The following is a 22073-nucleotide window of genomic DNA, read 5'->3' on the forward strand; positions in this document are numbered from 1 at the left end:
CCCCCGCGGACTACACTTCCCGTCGGGCCCCGCGCCGAGGCGGTGCCGTGCTCTGCCATTGGTCCCATTCGGAAAGAAGCCGCGGCCGGACGCGGCCGGGCGGTGAGCGAGCGGGGCCGGGCCGGGGGGGGCGCACCGGGCCGGGGGGGGGCACCCGGGGGTTGCGCTGTTTGTGAGGCGGGGGTCCTGGGGCCGTGAAGCGGTGTGTGCGCTCTCTGAGGCCGCTTCCCCCCGGCTCACCCCGCTGGCATCCCGGTTGCGCGGGAGGGGCTGAGGGGTTTGGGGGTGCACTCATCTAACAAATATGTTTCCTATAAAGGACGATACGAGTTTTGCAGTGTGGCTTTGTGCAGCTGATGAATAAGGCTTCCAGATCGGGACTACACACGCATATTTCTTTCCAGCCTCAGCTAATGAACAGGTCAGTCTTCGTTCAAGCTTTGATGATATTTCAGGCCAAGTTTTTCCTGGTTTTCATACAGATCCTAGGCAAAAAAAATAAAAAAAAAAAAAAAAAATTAGAATAGAAGCGACATTAGATTAGAAAGTAAACATTGGTGCTTAGTTTATGTATAGCTGTATCTCATTTGCAGACTGGCGGCATTTGTTTTAACTGCTGAAAGTTGTGTCTAGCTTTTGCAGTCCAGATAAGAAAACTGAGCCTTCAAATGACACTAAAATCTCAGCTTTTATCCTGGGGGAAATTGAAATGGGACTACATTAAAGGCAGGAAACCAGCACTCTTGCTGAGCAAATGGGTTTTGAACCAGTCCTGCTCCAAAACATTTGCAGTACATCAATAACATCATTGTGTAAAAAAACACAGCAAAAGAAGTGTTTAAAAAAAAAAGAAATTATCCAAATTCTCCTAAAAGCCGGTTTTGCCATCAAAAAAAATAAAGTTAAAAGACCTGCTCATGAAATCCAGTTCCTAAAAGTAAAGTAGCAAAATAAAAAACGTCAAATTCCTACTAATGTTATTAATAAAATCACAGCTATGTCTCCACCTACTAACAAAAAAAAGACACAAGCTTTCTTAAGTGCTATAAGCTTTTAAAAAATGCACATCCCCAAGTACAGTCAAATTGTAAGCCCTCTTTACCAAGTTACTCGAAAAAAAAAAAATTTTCATTAAGGCCCAAAACAACAACAAGCCTTCATCCAAATTAAACAAAAAATCGCCCATGCAGTAGCTCTTAGTCCCGTCAAGACAAGGCCAAATGTAAAAAATGTGCTCTATTCTGCAGCTAAAAACCACAGTCTGTCTTAAAGTCTGTAGCAAAATGTGTCAGGTGAAACCCAAGGCCAACCCCTAAAATTCTGAAGCAAAAGTTACAAAAAGTCTAAAAGTAATTATACCCCAACAAAAAAAAAAATCCTAGCTGCTTATAAAAAAGTCCAAGCTGCTTCAAAAGTAATTGGCACAAAAGCACAACTCTTTCTGGCACCCCGGTTGCCAGTGCTAAAGTAAATGTTCAGTAAAAAAGTTCCCTCCACCCACCATGCCACCAGTGCCACATGAAGCAAGTGGATAGCCCTCATTACGCAGCGCGCCCAAATAAAAAAATTAAATCGCCCAAAAATCTTAAAAATAATTACCAGCTGGCCAGAGGGAAAAAGTTTTGGTGTGACAAACAAAAAACAAAAACCGGTAACCCGGGCTAAAAAAGCACCACCTTACAACCAGCTACCGGCAGAGGAAATCCGTTATACCCTGTTCACCAACAGTTCCTGTCGCATTGTAAGGACAAATCAAAAATAAAAAGCAGCTGTATAAAGCCCTACACGACAAGTTGCAAAAGCTACTAAAAAAAAAAAAAAAAAAGTCTAGTCAATTCGCTAAACTCAAAGCTGTCCAACTAGCTTTAAATATTGCCAAAAAAAAAAGGTAGCCAAAGCTCTATCTTTACACTAATTCCTAAATAGTAGCCAACGCTTTGTAAAAATAGCTGCAAAAATAAAAAAAAACAAGCTAGCAGCGCAGAGGAAAACCAATCTAAGCTGCAAAAAAGTAAAAAAACATCGCTACTCGGTTAAACAAGCTACCCATAAAAGTTCGCCATGTAAACGCCCATGTCCCCAAAAGTAAAGCTAACAAAAAACAGCAAAATAACCATCGAGTAAATCAAGCAGCAAAAATAAAAAAGTTAAAAATAAATTTAAATTAGAAACATAAAAAAAAGTTGTTCCTGGCTCAATAGGCCCATAATGCCTCAAGCCATCAAAAAAAAAATGCCACCTATAAGTAGGCACGAAACCAAAAAGTAAATCTTACCATAAACAGCATTACTCAAGTTATTCATAATTGTAACACTTGCGCTGCCATCAAGCAAGCCAAGCAAATAAAGCCCCTCTAGTATGGAAAACAGTAGTCCAAGTACAGGTATGGGGAAGTTTAGCAAATTAATTACATCACACTGCCTCAAACCCGCCAGGGCAAACGTTATGTGCTAACCATAGTAAAAGCCACCACCAAATAGTTAGAAACTTACCCTGTGTCTCACGCCACTGCCCGCAACACCATCCTAAGCCTAAAAAAACAAGTCCTTTAAAAGCATAGTACTCCTAAAAAAATCAAGTCAAACAATAAAACTCATTTTAAAAATAACCTTATCAACACCTAAGCTAAAAAACACAGTATTAAGTAAGTGTACCACATCCCTTACCATGCACCAGCTGCAAGTAAAGTAAAAAGGTACAATAAATTGTTAAAAACCACCTTAAAAGCATTAAGTAAAAAATCCTTTAAAAATTAAAAGCAGCATTTAGCAAAAGCCACTTAGTTAGTCAACACTCGAAGTTCCACCAACCAAACAAGTCCTGCCCAATCTAAGTACCTTAATACAGTAAATAAAAACAAAGTCCCAGCAGCCCATATCAAAAAATTGCTAAAAAAGACAGTATAAATTAATCCTGCCTCAAGTACAAGCAAACCCATTCAAAAAATTGCCTTTGCTCAAAGACCTAAATGTACTTAGTAAATAATGCAAAAAAATAAAACAACCCGCTGTGTACCTCAAAAAAATCTAACTGTAAAATGAAACAAAAAAAATATGTAAATGTTAAAAGTTTAAGCAAGTCAAAAAAAATGTTCATATTGTGTTTAATAAGTGTATATCCCAATCGTGTGTCAATAATCACAATATAAAATAAAAAGTGAAATGTCCTAAGTTAGTGTTTTAACTGACTCCTCACCCTGCCCCCCTTGGCCATGAAGCTGTCTGCTCCCGGGGAAGGGGCCGCCTGAGCTCAGCTCTGTAAACTGGCCTTAGTTTTTTTCTCTTCTTGCCGTGGCTCGCTTAGCTCTAGCTGCTGCTGCTTGTAGCTCTTGCTGCTGTAGTAATAGTTCGTTGCCTAGTTTGTTAGTTAGCTAGTTTTCTTCTTAATTTTTTAGCTTTATATTGCTTAAATTATTTGTTTTAGCTCGCTGTTGTTTAAAGCTTGCTAGCTGTTTTTTTCTTTCCTTTCTCTCTCTCTCCCTCTCCCTTCTCCCCCCCTCCCCCACCTCCCGAAAATCAGCACCAGCTCGCTCCAAAGAAACCCTGCAGCCTGCCTCTAAACACCGGCCAAAAAAGCATCTCGTCCTTCTAGTAAAAATCAAATCGTCCACGTCTCTTTTTCTCTCTCAGTAAAAATTTTTTTTTGTCATCTAAATATGTGCTAAAAAGTGTTTCCCTTGTATGTGTCAATAAATAAGTTTTTTCCACTTTTCCCCCCTAAGTAAAATATTTTTTCTTAAGTCCAGTAAAATAAAAAATTAAAAGTTTATTCCCTAAAAAGCTCTTCTAAAAGTTTTTTCCCCTAAGTTTGTCCAAACTAAAACATCTGCTCTGCCTGTTGCTTCAATGAGCACTGCATTCTCTCTATTACTTAGTAAAACAACTTATATGTTTTGCTGTAGCCTAGACATGGCAATGTAGCCCTAGAAGACCCTTGAATTGTTGTGTCCAAAGCTTTAAAATACAAGTTTTGTGGTGTCTGATTGCCAGGTCCCTTGCTGCCACAGTCTAATAGCAATTGCCCAGTGATTTATTTTAAACTTAATCTGTAAAAAATCCCTGCCCCATCACATCCATACTATCACAGGAAAAATTAATAGAGTGAAAAAAAAATAGACACAAAATAGTTCTATTTTATCCTGCAGAATGGAATCCGCTTTGGTTCCTGAGCAGTTTTATGGATCATCCTATATTGCTAGCGTTGAACCACCTCCAGAAGGACAAGTAAGTTTTGAAGATACTGAAACAGACCTCTCCTCTGAATTTTCTTCAAGCTCGAACACAAGCCAGTTAAGAAAACTTCACTGTTTGGATATTTATTTTTCAAAGCATAATCTTATTCCTTTCATAGGTAAGAATAGTCAGAATTTTACAGAGAAGATGAAAAGCTTCTTTGTTATTTTTTAGTTTGAAGGAGGTGCATAGGATTTAGACTAAGTTGTTTGGCACTACATTTATGCGCTGTGGGGCAGTTCAGTTTTCTATGAATGAGGCTGATTGCCAGTTGATGGAATGTTTTTGTTGGCCTGAATGCAGTGTTTGTATAAATGTGCTGCAAGATTAACTTACCATAGCAAGCTTCTGCATGGGCCTAAGCACTTGTAAAAGCTGATATATAAGTCTGTTTAAAACAGCCTTATGAAATTAAACTGGTTTCATGTGCTAATTTTCAAGACAGTAACCACATTTCTAACTGTTTTAATATTTTTTTTAAAGAGGAGCAGATTGGAGTCTAAGGGATGCATAGAAGTTTTCCTCCGCGTCAGGCCATTTACATCATTGGAAAGAGAAAACGGATCAAAGGTGTGACATTCATTTCGTTTAAAAATACTTAGCATTGGTTTTGTGGGGGGGTTTGTTTGTTTGTTTTTCCTGTAAGCTGAGCCCTTTTAAATCTCTTCATGCCTCCATTTCTTGTTTCCTTTTAATAGGACTGTGTTTCACTTGAAGACTCGACAAATATTATACTTAAGACCCCCCAACACTTTTTGAATCGCCCAAGTGAGAAAACTGCAGGACCGATGTTACAGAGATTCACATTTTCGCAAGTAAATGAGTTGTCTTCAAATGTTTTTAAATTATTTCTGGTATAGGTTGTTTTAAATTACATTATTGAATATCAAGCACACTGTATTTTTTTACCTTTATAGTCTTTAAGATTATAAACTAAGAGAATTTAAAAGGTTCTTTAAAAGTCTGTAATAATTACTCAAAGTATAAATATTTCTTGGTAATACTTAGGTGTTTGGCCCTGAAACAACTCAAGCAGAATTCTTTGAAGGTACCATGAACCAACAAGTACAAGATTTCCTAGATGGATATAATCGTGTTGTTTTTACATATGGTGTTACGAATTCTGGAAAAACTTACACTTTTCAAGGTAAAAGTAGAAATGAGTTCTTCTTGCAAGACTTTTTTTTTTTTTTTTTTTTTTTTTTTTTTTTTTTAAGTAAGAATTAGCTCTAGCAGAAACATAACTTCTTCCTTCATTTAAAAGGAAGTCTCTATCCATTTGCTTCTCTAATAGTCTTCAAAAGGTCTCCTTCCATAACAAATTTAACAGCCAACAGACAGTCACTACCTGAGTTAACCTAAACAGTCTTATTACTTTGGAAGGCTCTATAATTTCAGCCAGGTGTATGTGATCTTTCTATTTTTCTCCAAGTATCTTGTACCCCGGGGAGTTGGAAAAAATACATCTTATATATAACAGATTTTGAAAAGTGTAAGTCACTCTACACCAGAGTAGCATTTTCTGAAGTTTTATTATTATTATAAAGGTTATATGCATAAATAAGAAATAATATTTGAGTGTTTCAGTTATAGGCAGAGAATAAATGTTTTGAAACTTATTTGATTATTTTCATGTATTTCTGCCTTAGCTTGAGTTCCCAAGCTTAATAATATCCTAGGACGCCTTGTCTCCTGGTGCACTATTTCTGTTTTGTCAAAGCTCTATATCCTTTCTGGTCAGAAGATGTCATTCTTCTGTTAGTTTTAAAAGCCTTTTAACAAATGAGGTGATTTGATTCACATTGAAACAGTTTCTGGATGCAATACCAGTTATTTTATGCAAAGAAATAGTAGAAGGACAGTGAGTTGTGTGTCACTTGAAACTAATCTTTATTGAAGTGACATTCTTTTCTAAGCAATCTTCTGTTGGATTATAATTAAAGACTACTTCCAGTACTTTATCATTTGTCTGGGGCAAGAATGGGATATTCTTTTCTCTCCTAATAAATAAAGATGAATCACAAAAACCCGACAATTCTTTATGTGTACAGTCTCCTGTGCTTGACCAATGCCTTGGATTTTAGCTTTTATGTATTATGTTAGCAGATTCTCTGCTGCTTAGTGTGTAACTCTGAAACTTCATGTTATATGTTAGTAAGGTCTCTTCACAGGGTAGTTTGACAAAACAATTCCTTTCTAGCCTGAGAATCAAGGACAACTGGTACACAAAAAGGAGAAATAACGACGAGGAAAAGGGGGCAAGCCAGGGGGCTGAGACTTCATGGTCTCGGGCCGTGGTTAGATAATTGACCCCAACATGGAGATGAACCAAAACTTATCAAAGTGTAAAAACTTGTGGCCAGGATCCATATTGGATTTGATTTGGGTGTATCCCCAGCTGGGGTCTTGCACTGCCCAAGGCATATCCTTTCAATAAATACATATTTTATTCTTTTGGTTCTGTCTGGTCTCTGTTCCAGCTCAGCATTTCCAGGCATCAGACTAGTTTGGGGGTATATTGTGTGGGGTTTCAAGAGTCTTTGCAAGGTGTGCATAAACTGTTTTGGAGGTTCTGTGGCTTTTAGTACAGGACAGCAGCTAAGATCTCATGACTTTGAGACAGTGAAGGCTGTTTACGAAGTACTGTTGAAAAACTGCAAGTCTCTATCACATGTCTGTTGGCCATGGGTTTTTTATTTGTTTTCCCTTAAGGCTAAACTTACGCAAAATACTCTAGCAGTTTTTGTTTTGTCATACCCATTACTGATAGAGAGCATGAACTGTTCCTGAAAGCCAAATACTTTTCAAAATTCTGTGATGGTATTTCTATTACCTTGAGAATACAAAGCAAACTCCACTTCTTGCTGTATGTTGTCTTCAAACTCTTCATGTATACTTTGAGATGTGTTACCTTTCTGTCCTCATTTATCCGTATACCTTGTAATAACTGGATTTTTCTTTTGTATGTTCTTTCAGGAACAGAAGGTAATGTTGGAATTCTGCCAAGGACTCTGGCTATGTTGTTTAAAAGTTTTGAAGGAAGGCTGTACACAGAAATGAATCTCAAACCCCATCGGTGTAGAGATTATATAAAGCTCACTGAAAAACAAGCGAGAGAAGAAACTGCTATTAAAACTTCATTACTTCGTCTCATAAAAGAGGTAGAGGAGCACCTCTTTCTATATTGATGGGCACATGCATCTTTAGATAGCTCCATGTTCTTTGCAGTTGGAAGAGACTGGCTGTATTTAACCATGGATGTGTCTATTTGCTGGCAGCCAAGCATTCAGATTAGCAGCAAAGTCAGCAATAGTGCTGATGAACCCTGTTTCTGGGGATTTTTGTCTTGTGGCTTAATGCTTCATGGGCATATAAACTAAGCTTTTTTTTTTTTTTTTTTTAATCTTGTAGCTTTATAATTTATCCTCTGGGATAACTGATGCTTAATAAGAACTGAATGTAAATAGTCCTTTCTTTACCTATGAGGATGCTAGTAGGTCTGATCCTTTAAAGAGGGTACTGTCTTTCAGGATACTTGAAAGAAATTTATAGTTTTGAGGTCATTGCCCTTTCAGTTTGACAAATATCCTTAAAGGAAGTAAAGATCAGTTTGAAGCAGCAGGACTATAGAGCTAGTGGACTTCAGGTTTGAATTAAAGATGTCAGAAAAAAGCCTAGCAGAAACCCAATTCACTGATGAGCAGTCCAGAATTACACTCCAGTTTTAGGAGCTGACTGAAATTCTGAAGCTGTTTAGTCCAGTTACAGTTATGGGGAATCTGTATTTTATATAACCATACCTTTTTCTTGTTGTCTTCTAATTCTGAAATGAGTGAAATAATGTAAAATACAGCTGAGCATATACAAGGATTTGGAACTAGTAAGATAATTCCTTTTGTGATAAAAAGTAAGCATTTACCTTGTGGTATGCAAGGCTGTAATAGCTAGTGTTGAAAGGAAAAAGGAATGTATGTATCTGTTGCCTTGATTTTTATCTGTTGGCTAACTGGGCTCCAGTGTGGAAGGTAGGTGGCAGCAAAATTCTGTGACTCACTTCAGAAGCACAGGAGTAAGTTGAATCTAGCTCTGTCTGCCTTCAGAAAGGACTTCAGAAAAACCTTTCGTGTGTTTTTGAATGCACCTTCTAGTTTCTGACACTGTTTATATAAGAACAACACTTAAAGCTACAAATTTGCTGGCTAAGTTTGCATCTGCTGCAACAGAGGTTTGTGTAGGTGTTTTATATGTGTAAAACCTATTACCTAAAGTTTTTATTTGAAAAATTTATTATTAAATTAGACTCTTGGCAGAACACTAAAGAAAACCTGAACCAAAACATACCAGTTTTCCTATTTCATGTTAATTCTCTTAAGCATACATTTTTAATAGATGGATTTCATGTCTTCAGGCACTTGCACTTTCAGTTCTGTGTCTGAAAAAACATGACTAACCAAAACTACGACTTGGGAAGGGAGTGTGTGTATGAACCTTCTAAGCTCTAGCTATAGATATTTGGTTTACTTTTTTTTTTTTTAATAGCAGAAGAAAATTGTCTTTCTCTTACTAAAACCTGGACTTTTCTTCAACTGTGTAATTTATTTCAAACATGTATCATGAAGCAATAGGTTCCTTATTTCAGTTTTTAAATGAATGAGTGTTCTACATTTACCTCTGTTACCAGGGGTTAGCCAAGCAAGCTGGAAAAATATGAAATCCAGTATTAGCAAAATACCAATAATAAAAGAATTTAGAGTTCCTTGGATTTAGCAGGTTAAGACTAATGTTTAAACTGTAACTGGAGTCCTGAAATCTTCTTGAATTGCCCTGTTTATGTGAGGGGTTTCTACCTCTCTAGTTTTCTGTGGCTAGACTGTTTCCAATTCAGCAAGCTGAAATGCTTGTATACTGATGTAAGGGAAGTGGCAGGGGTGAGTATGAGGTAAGAACAGCCTTGTCAATAGCAGCATACAGGTGCACTGAACTAGACCAAGTGTGTAACCAGGATCTTTGCATTGGCGTATCGCAACCCTCTGTATTCCCTTCTAGTAACACAGTGGAGGTATTAGAAATAACTTGTACTGTCAACAATATGTCTTAAAGTTTGTTTTCTTTTGCAGGTAGACCACCAGATTAACACTAGCAACAAAGCACCTATAGATTCTCAGGGTATGTTTTATATGAAAGTTTTGCAGTTAAAGCTGGCAAATAAGCCTTCTTAAGATCAATAACTGACTTCTGGCCTATGTTAATAAAATTACTTCCTATCAGTTTTATATGCCTGTGAATTGGATAGTGAGCAAATAATCTGGGCAGAAAACAGAAGGATGAAATCGTTAGAATATCTGGCATTAAATGGGCTGAAGTTATATCCTGTGGGTCCTAGTGATATCTTGACAGACTTTTAGAGTACTTCTATGTAATTATCTAAACTTGATGCTAGCATTTAAAAAGCTACCTGAATACTAGGTTTACTTTAAAAAGTGAAAATGAAGTATCTTGTCAGTTTAGTTTTTTCTTCTAAAGATGTTTCACAGATTTGACTAATTCTAACCAAGCTTTATGTGGTTGATAGAATTTAAAAGTAGAAAAGGAAGTAGTAGTGAGTTTTCTCTTGCAGATATGTTAACCATATGACTTCCAGATATTTAGGAAATTGGGTGGGACTTTCAATGGATTTTTTTTTTTAATGAATTTTAGATTTTGAGTGGTTCTTGGGTGGTTTGTTATATCAATTTTTACTTACTAATTTTTTTTAACCAAACTCACTTTACTAGGTTTATATTGGTTTGTAATATTTTTGTTCTTGGCAGATTTGGAAGATATCTCAAAACACTCAGAGCAATCTATCACAGCTGCAACAAATTACATCAAGTTTTCTGTTTGGATTTCATTTTTTGAGATTTACAATGAACGCTTTTATGATCTCTTAATTCCTACATCAAATGAGAAGAAAAGAAAAACACTGCGCCTCGCTCAAGACATCAAGGGATGTCCTTTTGTAAAAGGTGAATAGAATACATTGCAAATTGCCAAATGTAATTTGAAAAATTTGGTCTGCCTGTAATGATGTTTAAATTAGACTCAATAACAAATTACTACAATAATCTACATAAATAGAAGTATCTCTACCTTTAATCTTGTTTTTTCTTTACTATTGACTGGAACTGTTAAAAGCCTCTGCACTTCACTGCCTTGATTTTTCTTTGAAATGGAAGAAATACTGGAAAAAATGGACTTTTTTTAGAGTTTTGCTTTTTTCTATTTTCTTAAAAAAAGAGGCCTGTAGTTCTTAACTGTTCTTATAATTGGCTCAACAGGTTTTTAAATTGTCGTTTCTGGGATTTTTTCAGTATTCTCTGTAGAGAAGCATATTTCAGACATATGGTTATCATATTGCAGGCAAAATTTTGCTGGGTTTTTTTCAGTTAAGTTGATGGCCCTGAAAGAGATCCATATGACTTCCCCTTCCTCCCTTTCCCTCCTTGACTGTGGTATAAATTGAATAAACTGTTCTTAATTTTAGGATTTAGAAGGTAGGGTTCTGCCTTGCTGAATATGACTACAGGGCTTTCTACTCATATTACACCTTACTTTTTTGACTTGTCTGTGCTCAGGCTAAGGTTGCTTGCTAAATTTGAATGAAACATATTTAATGTGCTAACAGAATAATGAAATGTTATCTACTTACCCTTCCTTTCCTATGAGAGGAGGCATTTTGATCTGATTTGTCATCACATCTGTCTGAAGCAGGAGTAGTAAAATGTTTCTATGCCTCAAGGAAATGTAGTGTCCTTGCTATGTTATCCCCATAATACTTATTTTGGTAATGTTATCTTAAAAATTATCATGTTTGCTCTTCCTGAAGATCTGCGGTGGGTTCAGATTTCAGACTCTAAAGAAGCTTTTCGACTTCTAAAACTGGGGTTGAAACACCAGAGTATTGCAAGCACGAAATTAAATAATTGCTCCAGCAGAAGGTAAGAAGCATTTTGAATAGCATTGGGCATAGGATGGTGAGTGGGAGGAAGGAGAAACCAAAACATGGCTTATGGTTTTTAGGAAGAGAAGAGAAGAAGCTTTTACAAGGTCTAGATTTTTAGGTTTCAGTTTTGGTGTCCTTTAGCAGTGTGTGACACAATGGTTTAAGCCAAAGGGATTCAATCCTTTAGTAGGATGAACATGTACTAAAGCTCACAGTATTTTATCAAATACTGTACAAACATACTTAACTTTATTCCATCTAAATATCAGAGGAAAAAGCAAAATACATGCTACATAAAGATCTCTTTAAAAGTTTGTATCTGATTGTGTAATGCTTAGATATAGTGACAGAACAAGCAACATTTTGAACAGATGTTGTGGAGCCTAAAAATATATTGAAAGTATTGATCTACTTTATCATTTCTCTGCTGATTTCAATTTCTCCTTTTAGTCACAGAATATTCACAATTAAAGTACTAAAAATTGAAGATTCAGGAGGAACACCAAGGGTGACCCGAGTCAATGAGTAAGTTCAGAACAGTCTGTCTCATGTGATGCAGTTGTTAATGACCTTCCATTTTGATGTGTTGGTACTGCACCCAGTGCTCACTGGCAGAGCCTCCTGCATGTATGGTGGCTCCCCACTTCCAGCCTCATACAGTACTTGGCCCTCTCCCTCGAGGCATCAGATGTCAGTGCTGTTCTGTCTTGTCACCTCTGCTCAGCACAAGGTTCTGCCAGACTTCTTTACTCCTGAACTGTGCAAGTCCCCAGAAGGAAGAGGATGAACAGTGGGTGGGGTGGGGTAGGAAGCATGTAGAGCAAATATTTAGCAGAAAATAGTGGGAAATTTGATTAGGGAAGCAAACTTGAGAAGGATGAGGAAAAGTGATAATTTTTAAAAGTGGATAATTTGTGCCTCTTTAAGGTAATTACAGTGATATTTCTTTGTCTGCTTTCAGATTGTCGTTGTGTGATCTTGCTGGTTCTGAAAGATATACCAAGACCTGCAATGAGGGTGACAGATTGAAAGAGAGTGGAAATATAAATACCTCTCTCCTGACTCTAGGCAAGTGTCTTAATGCACTCAAGAACAGGCAGCAGTCAAAGTAAGTCCTTTTATGAGCTACCAGCTGGTTGTGGTTTTTAGATATTGCCTACAGTGATTAAAAGCTGTTGTTTAAAATATATATAGTAACATTTAAGTTTTTGGTAGGAAAAAAATAGAGATTTCTGATGTCTATACTGTGGTCTTGTTGATGTAGTGAAGTTATCTTTAAACTTGCCTTGTTTTGCTTTTTAATTAAATCATTTAAATTATAACATCCTTTAAACATGCTATCACAGAGTTAGTGATTTTACTTACTTGTTCTGAGCTTGGCTTATCAAAGAAGCTTTGGAAAAAATTTAAATTTTAAATTTATGTTTAAAGCACCCTTGCCACTAGTGCCATAGTAAGAGTGAAACTTTAAGTCTTCAGGCTGACTGAAATTTACTAAACTTCTGATCATCTGTTCTTTTGTCTTTTAAAGGTTGCAGCGGCAAATACCCTTTCGGGAAAGCAAGCTAACGCATTTCCTTCAAGGCTTTTTCAGTGGAAAAGGGAAGGTCTATATGATAGTGAACATCAGCAAATGTTCATCATCATATGAGGAAACACTCAATGTGCTAAAGTTCTCGGCCATGGCACAAAAAGTAAGTGTGGTTTAGTCTATCTTGTTGATCAGTAATTTTGATTTGCATTAAAAAGAACAGATTCTCTCACTTTTAGAAATATGAATTTAGTTACTGGATTTTTGTTTTATACTGTAATCATATTTCTAATTACAACAGACTGAGCTTTATCTCCTAGAGCTTTTAAAAATACTTTATTGGGACTTTTTTTTTCTTTGGAGTGTGGGGGTGGAAGCATCTACTGAAAATTTGTGATTCCTATGAAACATCCAGTGTAATAAGAGACTTACTATATTTGGAAGAATTTCCCTGAGATCTGGGTAAATTTCTGCTGCAGATACAACATGCTCTCACTTCTAGCTGTCCCATATACTACTGCTATCTTAGCTTGGAATATTGCTCATCTGAAGTACTGATAAAATAGATTAAGCACTAAAGAGTGTGAAAAGTCTTTACATTCACAGAGGTTTCAGTGGGAAGGTGGAAGCAGAGGAGGAGTAAGTGCAGTGATGTAACTTTGGCAAAGTTGGAAGATGTAAGTGTGTGGAGGATCGATGCTGTAGCTTTAATGGAAGCCATGGAAAAGTTTTGTTGACAGTTAAGTCCATGCCTTTGGAGTTTGGGCAGGTTAAGTGCAATACCAAAAGGAGCAGGCTGTAATGGTTATAGAGTTGTTAAAGAAATAGATTTTGTAGTATGTTGTTTGTGTAATATAACTGGAAACTCAAAGTATAGGAAATTAACAATCTGCCCCTTGTAGGTTATCAGTTAATGAAACTTGGTGTTCTTGGGATCCAAAGAAGGGTTAGGCTATAAGGTGACAAATTCTACTCTAGCTGGATACTGGTCTAAGTAGTGACTCTGAACAGAGGATAGATAGATAAGCTGGGAGAGTGCTCTGCTCAAGAGACCTACAGGAGAGTGCAGCAGGTCTTCAAAGTGCCAGTGGAGCTTAAAAAATACCAATAACTTTTTGTTCTTGATTTTTTTCTGGGTAGGTTTTAGTTATGGAAACACCTGTTCTTCCTCAAGATCTGTCATTTTGCCAGAAATCAGCAGGAGACTCATCACTGCTTAATGTCCGTAGAATGCAAATCCCAAGGAAAAGAGATACTATCTTGGAAGATGTGTATGAATGTGATGAAGAGATGGAGGAACAGTGCAATATGTCAAAAGAAGAAGCAGTGCAAGAACATAACGTTGTTATGTCAAAAGAAAAATACATGGTATGTGCCAGGGCTGCTACTTTACGAATTAGTATAGCATGGGGCCTTGAAACAATGTATTCTTCTGGTTTCCTCCATCTTGCTTTTTTTTTTTTTTTTTTTTTTTTTTTTTTTGGCATCCTATGGTCAATATACAGAAGACTTTACTTGTTTTTGAGCAACACAAGATTGTTCCTTTGTTATTTTATGCACAAGAAAACTCTGGACACTGTTCTTTAAGAAACAGCAGTTTTAGTCATTTCTGGAGAAGAGAAGGAGTAGGAGAACAGAGGACTAGGAGACCATTTCCTGGAGGTTTCATTAATACCCGAAAAGGGACATATGGAAAATAAAAGGCCAAATTCTGTGGCTCTTAAGCCTGTCATTAAAGATAACATTAGGAATTTTGTTATAAACTTTGTGCTCTTTGGAAATAGCCACTCTGTGCAAACCTAAATTGCTCTGTTAGTACCAAAGAGGTAGTGCAATCTACTCATAAATCCTTCTGTTTATGAATAAGCTAATAAAAGACCTAGAAAAACTTTTTGCAGCTGCAGAGTAAAGTGTCGTAGTGTTTGAGAAATGGGAAAAAAATCTCACTTGTGGGAAAGTATTTCTTTGTGAAAAGCATAATACTAATTGTAATTCTAGATGCTGGTGAATCTGGTAGAAGAGCTGAGGAACGAACTTATTACTGAAAAGCAAAATAATCTACTGCTGGAAATGAAAATTCGTGAAGAAGTGGTTCAAGAATACATGCATTATTTTCTTCAGCAGGAAGTGGATTTCAAGTAAGCTGGCTTTAAGTAGTTTTAAAGTTACTTGTTAGGAAAGTGAGAGTAAATTTACTTATTTCTCAAATCTCTCGTGGTTGTAAGAGACCACAATCTTCTGTGGGATCTGATCTTCTACTGCATCAGTTAATATGTTGGTTTCTGTTTGGATTATGAGTGCAGGAAAAATGCTCTTTAGAAAACTTTGGTTTTCATGTGGGATGGGTAGGAGTGTGTGTTTAATTTGCAAGCAATGTTTTTTTCTTGTAGAAGTCTTTCTAAGGGAAGAGTTGCTTTGGTAAGTTGTAGAAAGAGTGACATGTACAAATTCTTCGGTTCATTTCTGTTTTAGTGATACTCCAAACATACTGTCTCAAGCAGCTTAGAAAAAATATTTTTGGTTAAGTGCTTTCCATAATGTGTACTTGTATCCCTCTTATTCTTCTGGCATGTGTGAAATATACTTCTGGTTTAGGGAAGGAGCATTGTTTAGTGTATTGTTTTGTTGTGCCAAAATAAAGAAGCAAGAATCTTTGTTTATAGGCAACTGTGCTAATAACTTTTTAGCCTCTGTCATGGCTAGCTTTTAGCTGACTTGATTTTTTTCTACTCTAGAGAGTGCCTTGCTCAAGAACGAGCACATCTTGAAGAAAATTCTGAAGAACATCTGGAAATCTTCAAGAAGCATGCAAGTAGTTCCACTGAAAATGCAGATGAAAGAAGTGAATCACAAGATGGGCCTTGCAGTGATCAAGCTGCATCTCTGGTATTTTTATGTCTGCCCTAAATATCCCTTTTAGTAACTAACTGTTGTGATTGGTATAGTGATATCATTACTAAATTGAACAAAGGTGTCTGTAGTGAAACTCCATGTGTCAGCTTGAAAATAACATTGAAGTACAATAAAATTAAATGAAACTTGAGGATTAAGTCAATTTTCAGCTTAAACAATGATCCTGTATTTCTGTACAGATGGCTGCTTCACAATCTGTTACAAAAGAATACCCCTCAAGAAGGCAAGATTCTCGAAATAAAAAGTCAGCTAAGAAGAAACAAGGGAGACTACAGAAAATTGGTGATTTTTTCCAAAGTTCCAGTACTGTTATTTACTCTAAAGTTTTGTACACTCTAAATAAGGCTTATTTCCTGTTCTCTGGCCGTTTTAGAATGGCAGAGAAGAAAAGATTATATTGGTTGTGAGGACCACATTATTCTAAAACTTAGGTTAAGTGTGAAATATAAACCAGGTGGAATGAAAGATGAAGTGTGAAATATATGCATATTTATCGTAAAAGCAATAATAACTGTTAAACCCAAAATGTTGTTACTCTGTACGTACTTACATCTGAAGGCAGTATTAGAAACTTGTCATGCTGCTCTAAAAAATTCAAGGGTTGAATCCAAACTCCAAATCTTACCTTGTTCACAGCAATCCCTTGTTGCTGTGGAAACTTGGTTAACGTTTTTTGATGTACATTAATTCTATGGAATGTGAAAGCCGGTGACTAATGAAAATACTTGGAAGGCTTCATTAAACTGAATATAGAGCAATTAATGGATTTTGTTAAGTTTAGGTATAGCCTTGGGGAAGATTAATTACTTGGACTTTCCATTGAAGGATATGTTTTTTATTCTTTCCTACAGTAAGAGTGATCTCTGGGTTACTGTGACTGTGCTTTTAAAAAAAATTAAAATTAGCACAGGATTCACCAGTATTTAATTCTGAAAGACATTATTTGTTTAAAACAAAGTTGGTCATTTTGGTGGACAGTTAAAATAAACTCCTGTACCAACTTGAAAGCTTGTCCTGCTACAGAGTACATTTTAAATTATCTGACATAATACAGTTTAGATAATAACTGTGTGAAATGTTTTAACATTTCTATGTTTGTCATATTGGTTCCAGGAGGACAGTACTTATTATTATCAATGGAAGCCAAAGTCAGACCACTTAAAAGTTGAATACTTAATTTGAGCAGATGAGTTCTGCTTTGTAACCTTCATTACCATGTCCTGTATGGTTTCACTCTTTGGATAATAGTATTGCTTGTTTCTTATTTTAAAATTTTTTTCTAGTGCACATACTCTTTTCTTTATAGAGCTAGTACTAGTTTCATAAAACTATAAAAAGGTATAGAAAAAATTGACTGTACACTGTGCTTCTGTCAGCACAAAAGTTAAGCCTGTTGTTCAACTTAGTAGTCTTTAGGTGAGATTTCGGTGAGATCTGAATCCTAATTGATTTTTAATGTGCTATTTAAGTAGCACATCATTTAATTTAAATAGTATAAAAGCACATTAATTTAAATATTTAATGTGTCCTTTAAGCTTTTGCACCTGAAGATATAGAAAACTGCTTCCAGCTACAGGAAACTGGTAATCAAATACCACTTCTGAATTGTTCTATTTGGACTTTGGTCTACACTAGTTTAATTTTTAAACTGTTTTAATAAAGCCTACTTTGATCTTTAATTTTGAGGCTCACAAAACTATCACATGTATTTATAATAAAATTTGTCTTCTAGCCAAGAAGCTTATTGAGACAATAAGCTCTCCCAAGTCTACAGAACCAGAAAATGTCAAAGAGAATGAAAATGTTCTCAGGCCAAAACGAGCTAAAAGAAGGCTGCGTACAACTGACATTTCTTGCCCTCTGGATAGCCCTGGTTCTTCAGTAAGTGATGAAGATTCCCTTCTTCTCCACACTAATGTTTTGCTGTAATCCTAAAATTAACTATTAGGGGAAAAAAGACAAATCTGAAGGTCTAATTGAGTTGCAGAAGAGGTTTGAAAATACCGACTTATATATTTATTCTACTTAACCATTCCTCTTGGTCTTTTCTTTCTACTGTTTTCTTTGGACATACCTTCACATCTGGGTTCACAGATACCTTAGTTGTGGTGTCTGCAGCTTTTTCTCGGCTACAGCAGTGAAGTCCTAATTTGTTTTTCCAGTAGTTGCACTTCAATTAAGTTTAGCATAAAGGGAGAAATAGAAATAGAGACCAGTAAGGCAACTACAGATTTGGAATTGCATGACTGAAACACAGTAAAGGTCTGCACATACAATTAACTTTACAGGTGAGCACAAAAGGTATTTTTCGATTCCATTTATGCCCAGGTGATATTTGGGCATAATAGCATGTGGATACATCCATGCTTTTCAAAGCACAGTCTATTAGCCTTCTGGATGTGTTTTACTTCTCTTTCTAAACCAGTCTAAGAGTCTTGCAGGCCAGGTTTTCATGTATTGTTTCAGAAATCCAGCTTTATGGTTTAGGCAGTAACTGTAGTGCTGAGCATTCTTCTGCTCTGTTGGAAGTACATCTCTTTGTTCTGTTCATCCTTTCTTCCCTCTGCTATGATAAGCATTTGCCCATACTAAAGTAGCCTATTGAATTTCCTGTAAATTGTATGAATGGATGCAGCAGAACCCAAAATGCTGTCCATAGGAGGAAGAAGAAAATGACAGAAGTGCTGAGCAAAAAAATGAGCTATGAAGCTTGGAAGTGAAAGAAAGGGTGAATGACTGAATCCTGTGGAAGTCAGAGAAAGCTAGAGAAATCTAAGCTTAAATGTTTTCTGAACTCTTCCTGTATCACAAAATGGATATTAGAGACTAGAAGTGAGAGCTGCATTCAGATGATATTTTTCTTTGGACTTTGATATTTGTTCCAGCAAAAATGGGATTTTGTATATTTATGGAACGTGTTGCTTATTATGATGCACTAAGATTGTCTGTCTATCCTGGATACCCCTGACAAAAAAGAGTTATAGAATCATAGAATTATTAAGGAAAAGTCTCCAAGGCCGTTGAGCCAACTGTTAACCCAACACCACTGAGTTAACTCTACAAAACCATATTCCCAAAGGCCACATCCACACATTTTTTGAACACTTCCAGGGATGGTGTTTTCACCACTTCCCTGGCTAATCTGTCCCACTGACTGACCACCCTCTCAGTGAATGACTACATTTCACCAGAGTGATTCAAGTAAACTCTGGAAACAGATTCTGGGAAAAACTATTCTGTTGAGCACACAGGTCTGTAAAGTGAATGTCATTTGTTTCTGAAGAAATGCTGAATAATTGTCTTTTAATCCATCTTTTTCAGATCTCTGTAGAACCAAAAAAGAAAGAAAGTGATCATACAATCAAGTATTTTTTGCGACCAAGGCTGCCAAAATAAACTTGCAAAACTTGTGTTCATATTACCGAGCTCGGAGATATTACCCTTCTATTTTTCCGGCTGCTTTTATATAGGAAGCAATAAATGCTTAAATTGTGTTTTAAAATCTGTATATAATTTTATACGATTATTCTGTTTCCAATAAAATTGAGAAGTTCAAAAAACCTTGTGTGTGAAACTTTTTGTTTAGTAGGAGCAGTGCCTTTGGAAGCGTTCATAGCTTACTTATTGTTCAGTAAGAGCTATGCCTGCATGGAATGGTTTAAATTTCTTTTTTTCAGACAGCCTATCTACCTTGACTTTGAGTGAAAAGAAATGACTGCACATTGATACTTGTATATCCTTAAATGCTTCTAAGATATTCGAAAAATCGCTTGCCTCAACCTCAGCTCTTTTTTGCTGAATGCTTTTTTTTATTGTTGTTTCATCATCCTTATGGCACTCCAGTTACAAAGTAAAGGCTTCTAGAAGAGAAATATGAGGATGCTACTTCATAGAGCCTTTAAATCAAGGAGGAAGAGTGGCACCATTTGATCAGAGAGCTGATGAAGAGCAGTTAAAGTGGAAAAATGAGCAGAATATTTTTGGGATGATCTTTCGGTAATGCAGGTATTTGAACGCGGTTGAAGGCCGATTGGTGCTGTGAGAGGGAAACAGAAGTGCTTTGGGCGGCCCTGGCCGCAGTTCTGCCCGAGGCGGTTCTGTGGTTAATTAGGAAGACGTCAGATGTGTATTGCAAGTGAATATATTTTATTGGAAACAATGCGGAGACAACTTTTGTATTGTTGTCTTTTCCTGTTTATAGAAGGATATCAGCCATGTCCAAATGATATTGACCCCTAGAATCTTTTAATGCAGTCTGAATGGATATGAAAATTAAGACCCTTCATGGCTGACAATCAATAACACTTTGTCCCCATCCCCTTTCCAGCATTTCCCTCATCCCAGCCCTGGGACTCCTATGGATCAGGAATGGTGTGGCCAGCAGGACCAGGACAGTGATTCTTCCCCTGTGCTCAGCACTGTTTGGGCAGCACCTCGAGTGTTGTGTCCAGTTCTGGGCCCCCAATTTAGGAAGGACATGGAGGGGCTGGAGCGTGTCCAGAGAAGGGCAACAAGGCTGGTGAGGGGTCTGGAACACAAGTGCTGTGAGGATCAGCTGAGGGAGCTGGGGATGTTTATCCTGGAGAAGAGGAGGCTCAGGAGAGACCTCATCACTCTCTACAACTCCCTGACAGGAGGATGCAGGCAGGTGGAGGTCGAGCTCTTTTTCCAGGGAGCAGTCACAGGATAAGAGGACACAGCCTTAAGCTACACCAGGGGACAATTAGGCTGGACACCTGGAAATATTCTTCACTGAAAGTGTGATTGGGCATTGGAATGGGCTGCCCAGAGAAGTGGGTGAGTCACCATGACTGGAAGTATTTCAGGAAAGACTGTGGAACGAAGGAGAGCATTGCTGCCCTGCAAGACATCATGGAACCAGGGATGCACTGTGGCACTGCAGGGCCCAAGGATACAAGGGACTTTGTAACACCACGGGGTCCCATGGAACCAGAGGGACACTGTGACACCTCATGAATTTGTGCGGCCTCATGGAATCATGGAGACCATTATGACACTCCAGGGCCATACAGAACTGTGATGACACCAAGCTGGCTGTGAGTGTGGATCGAATAGAGGGACCTGGACAGGCTGGATCCAGGGCCCAAATCCAACAAGGTGAGGTTTAACAAGACCAGGTGCTGGGTCATGAACTTTGGCCAACAACCCCTGCAGAGCTCCAGGCCGGGGACAGAGTGGCTGGAGAGTGGCCAGGCAGAAAGGGACCTGGGGACACTGATGGACAGCAGGCTGGACATGAGCCAGCAGTGTGCCCAGGTGGCCAAGAAGGCCAATGGCACCTGGCCTGGATCAGGAATGGTGTGGCCAGCAGGACCAGGGCAGTCGTTCTTCCCCTGTGTTCAGCATGGCTGAGGCTGGACCTTGATTCTTCATTCTGTTCTGGGCCTCCACAATTTAAGGAAGACATGGAGGTGCTGGGGTGTGTCCAGAGAAGGTTAAAAAAGCTGGTGAGGGTTATGGAACACGAATCCTTTGACGAGTAGCTGAGGGAGCTGGGGTTGTTTGTCATGGAAGAGGCTCAAGAGAGACAAGATAGCATCAGGGCACAGGTTGTACTTGATGATCTCCAAGGACTTTTCTAGCCTGCTTGATTCTGGGATTCTCTGAAACCAGCCCTGGAGCAGCTGCAGGATGAGCCCTGGGCCTCCTCTTCAAGAGGTCCAGCAGCCCAGGTCCCTCAGCTTCTCCACACAGGCCCCAAAGCCCATCCTGTCAGTCCTGCAGAGCCTCTCCAGCCCCTCCTCACTGCCCAGAACAGAGAACCCCACACCCAGACACACCAGCCCAGATGTGCCCCCATGGCCTGTGGTGCCTCTGGCAAGGGAGCAGCACGAGGCACTGCAGGAGCCTGCAGACAATTCCTGAAGCACTTGTAGCATGATCCTGCTCCCTAAGGCACATTCCCATGGTGCCAGTTCAGGAAATGAAATGGGGAGTGGGGCTAAAGAGGAAAGGGCAAGCAGGGATGGGCTGTTTGAAGGGGACGGAACAGAGATGGGAAATAGGAAGAAATCTGGACGAGGGAAAAGTAAAGAAAGCAAAGGTGAACACAAGGAAAATGCTCAGAGAAGTTTGAGGGTGGCTGCCAGGCAGCTCTGGCTCTAAGGAATGATGTCTGCAGGGGGACAGGAAACTCACAGCTTATAGGAACAAACTTTCTGGCTGACTGCAGAGGCCACGACAAATCTGAGTGGTTTCCCTCCCATCCCCAGCCCTTGCTGGCCCCAGGGGCTGATGGCATTTGTGCTCACTCAGCTCCATCTCCCCTCGTCCGCACAGGGAGCAGAGCCCTCTGCAGCCCGGGCAGCGATTGCAGCTCCGTGCCCGGCACCTGCAGCTGCCCCTGGCGGCCCCCGCTGCCCCGAGGGCGGCTGCTCTCACTCACTCTCACTGA

General features: G+C 38.3%; 1 protein-coding gene across 1 annotated transcript; it reads left to right on the forward strand.

The window, feature by feature from the left end:
* The first annotated feature begins 53 nt into the window (after positions 1-53).
* On the forward strand, positions 54-22073 carry LOC130266275 (kinesin-like protein KIF20B). The gene is made up of 16 exons (XM_056515592.1): positions 54-102; positions 320-421; positions 4145-4223; positions 4716-4802; positions 4931-5047; positions 5241-5379; positions 7209-7393; positions 9350-9398; positions 10043-10237; positions 11098-11209; positions 11665-11739; positions 12176-12322; positions 12746-12908; positions 13886-14180; positions 15481-15631; positions 21959-22073. Exons 2-16 carry the CDS (start codon positions 357-359, stop codon positions 22071-22073), a joined length of 1974 nt encoding a protein of 657 aa, XP_056371567.1. The 5' UTR covers positions 54-102; positions 320-356.

Source organism: Oenanthe melanoleuca, unplaced genomic scaffold, assembly GCF_029582105.1.
Source record: "Oenanthe melanoleuca isolate GR-GAL-2019-014 unplaced genomic scaffold, OMel1.0 S008, whole genome shotgun sequence".
NCBI lineage: Eukaryota > Metazoa > Chordata > Aves > Passeriformes > Muscicapidae > Oenanthe > Oenanthe melanoleuca.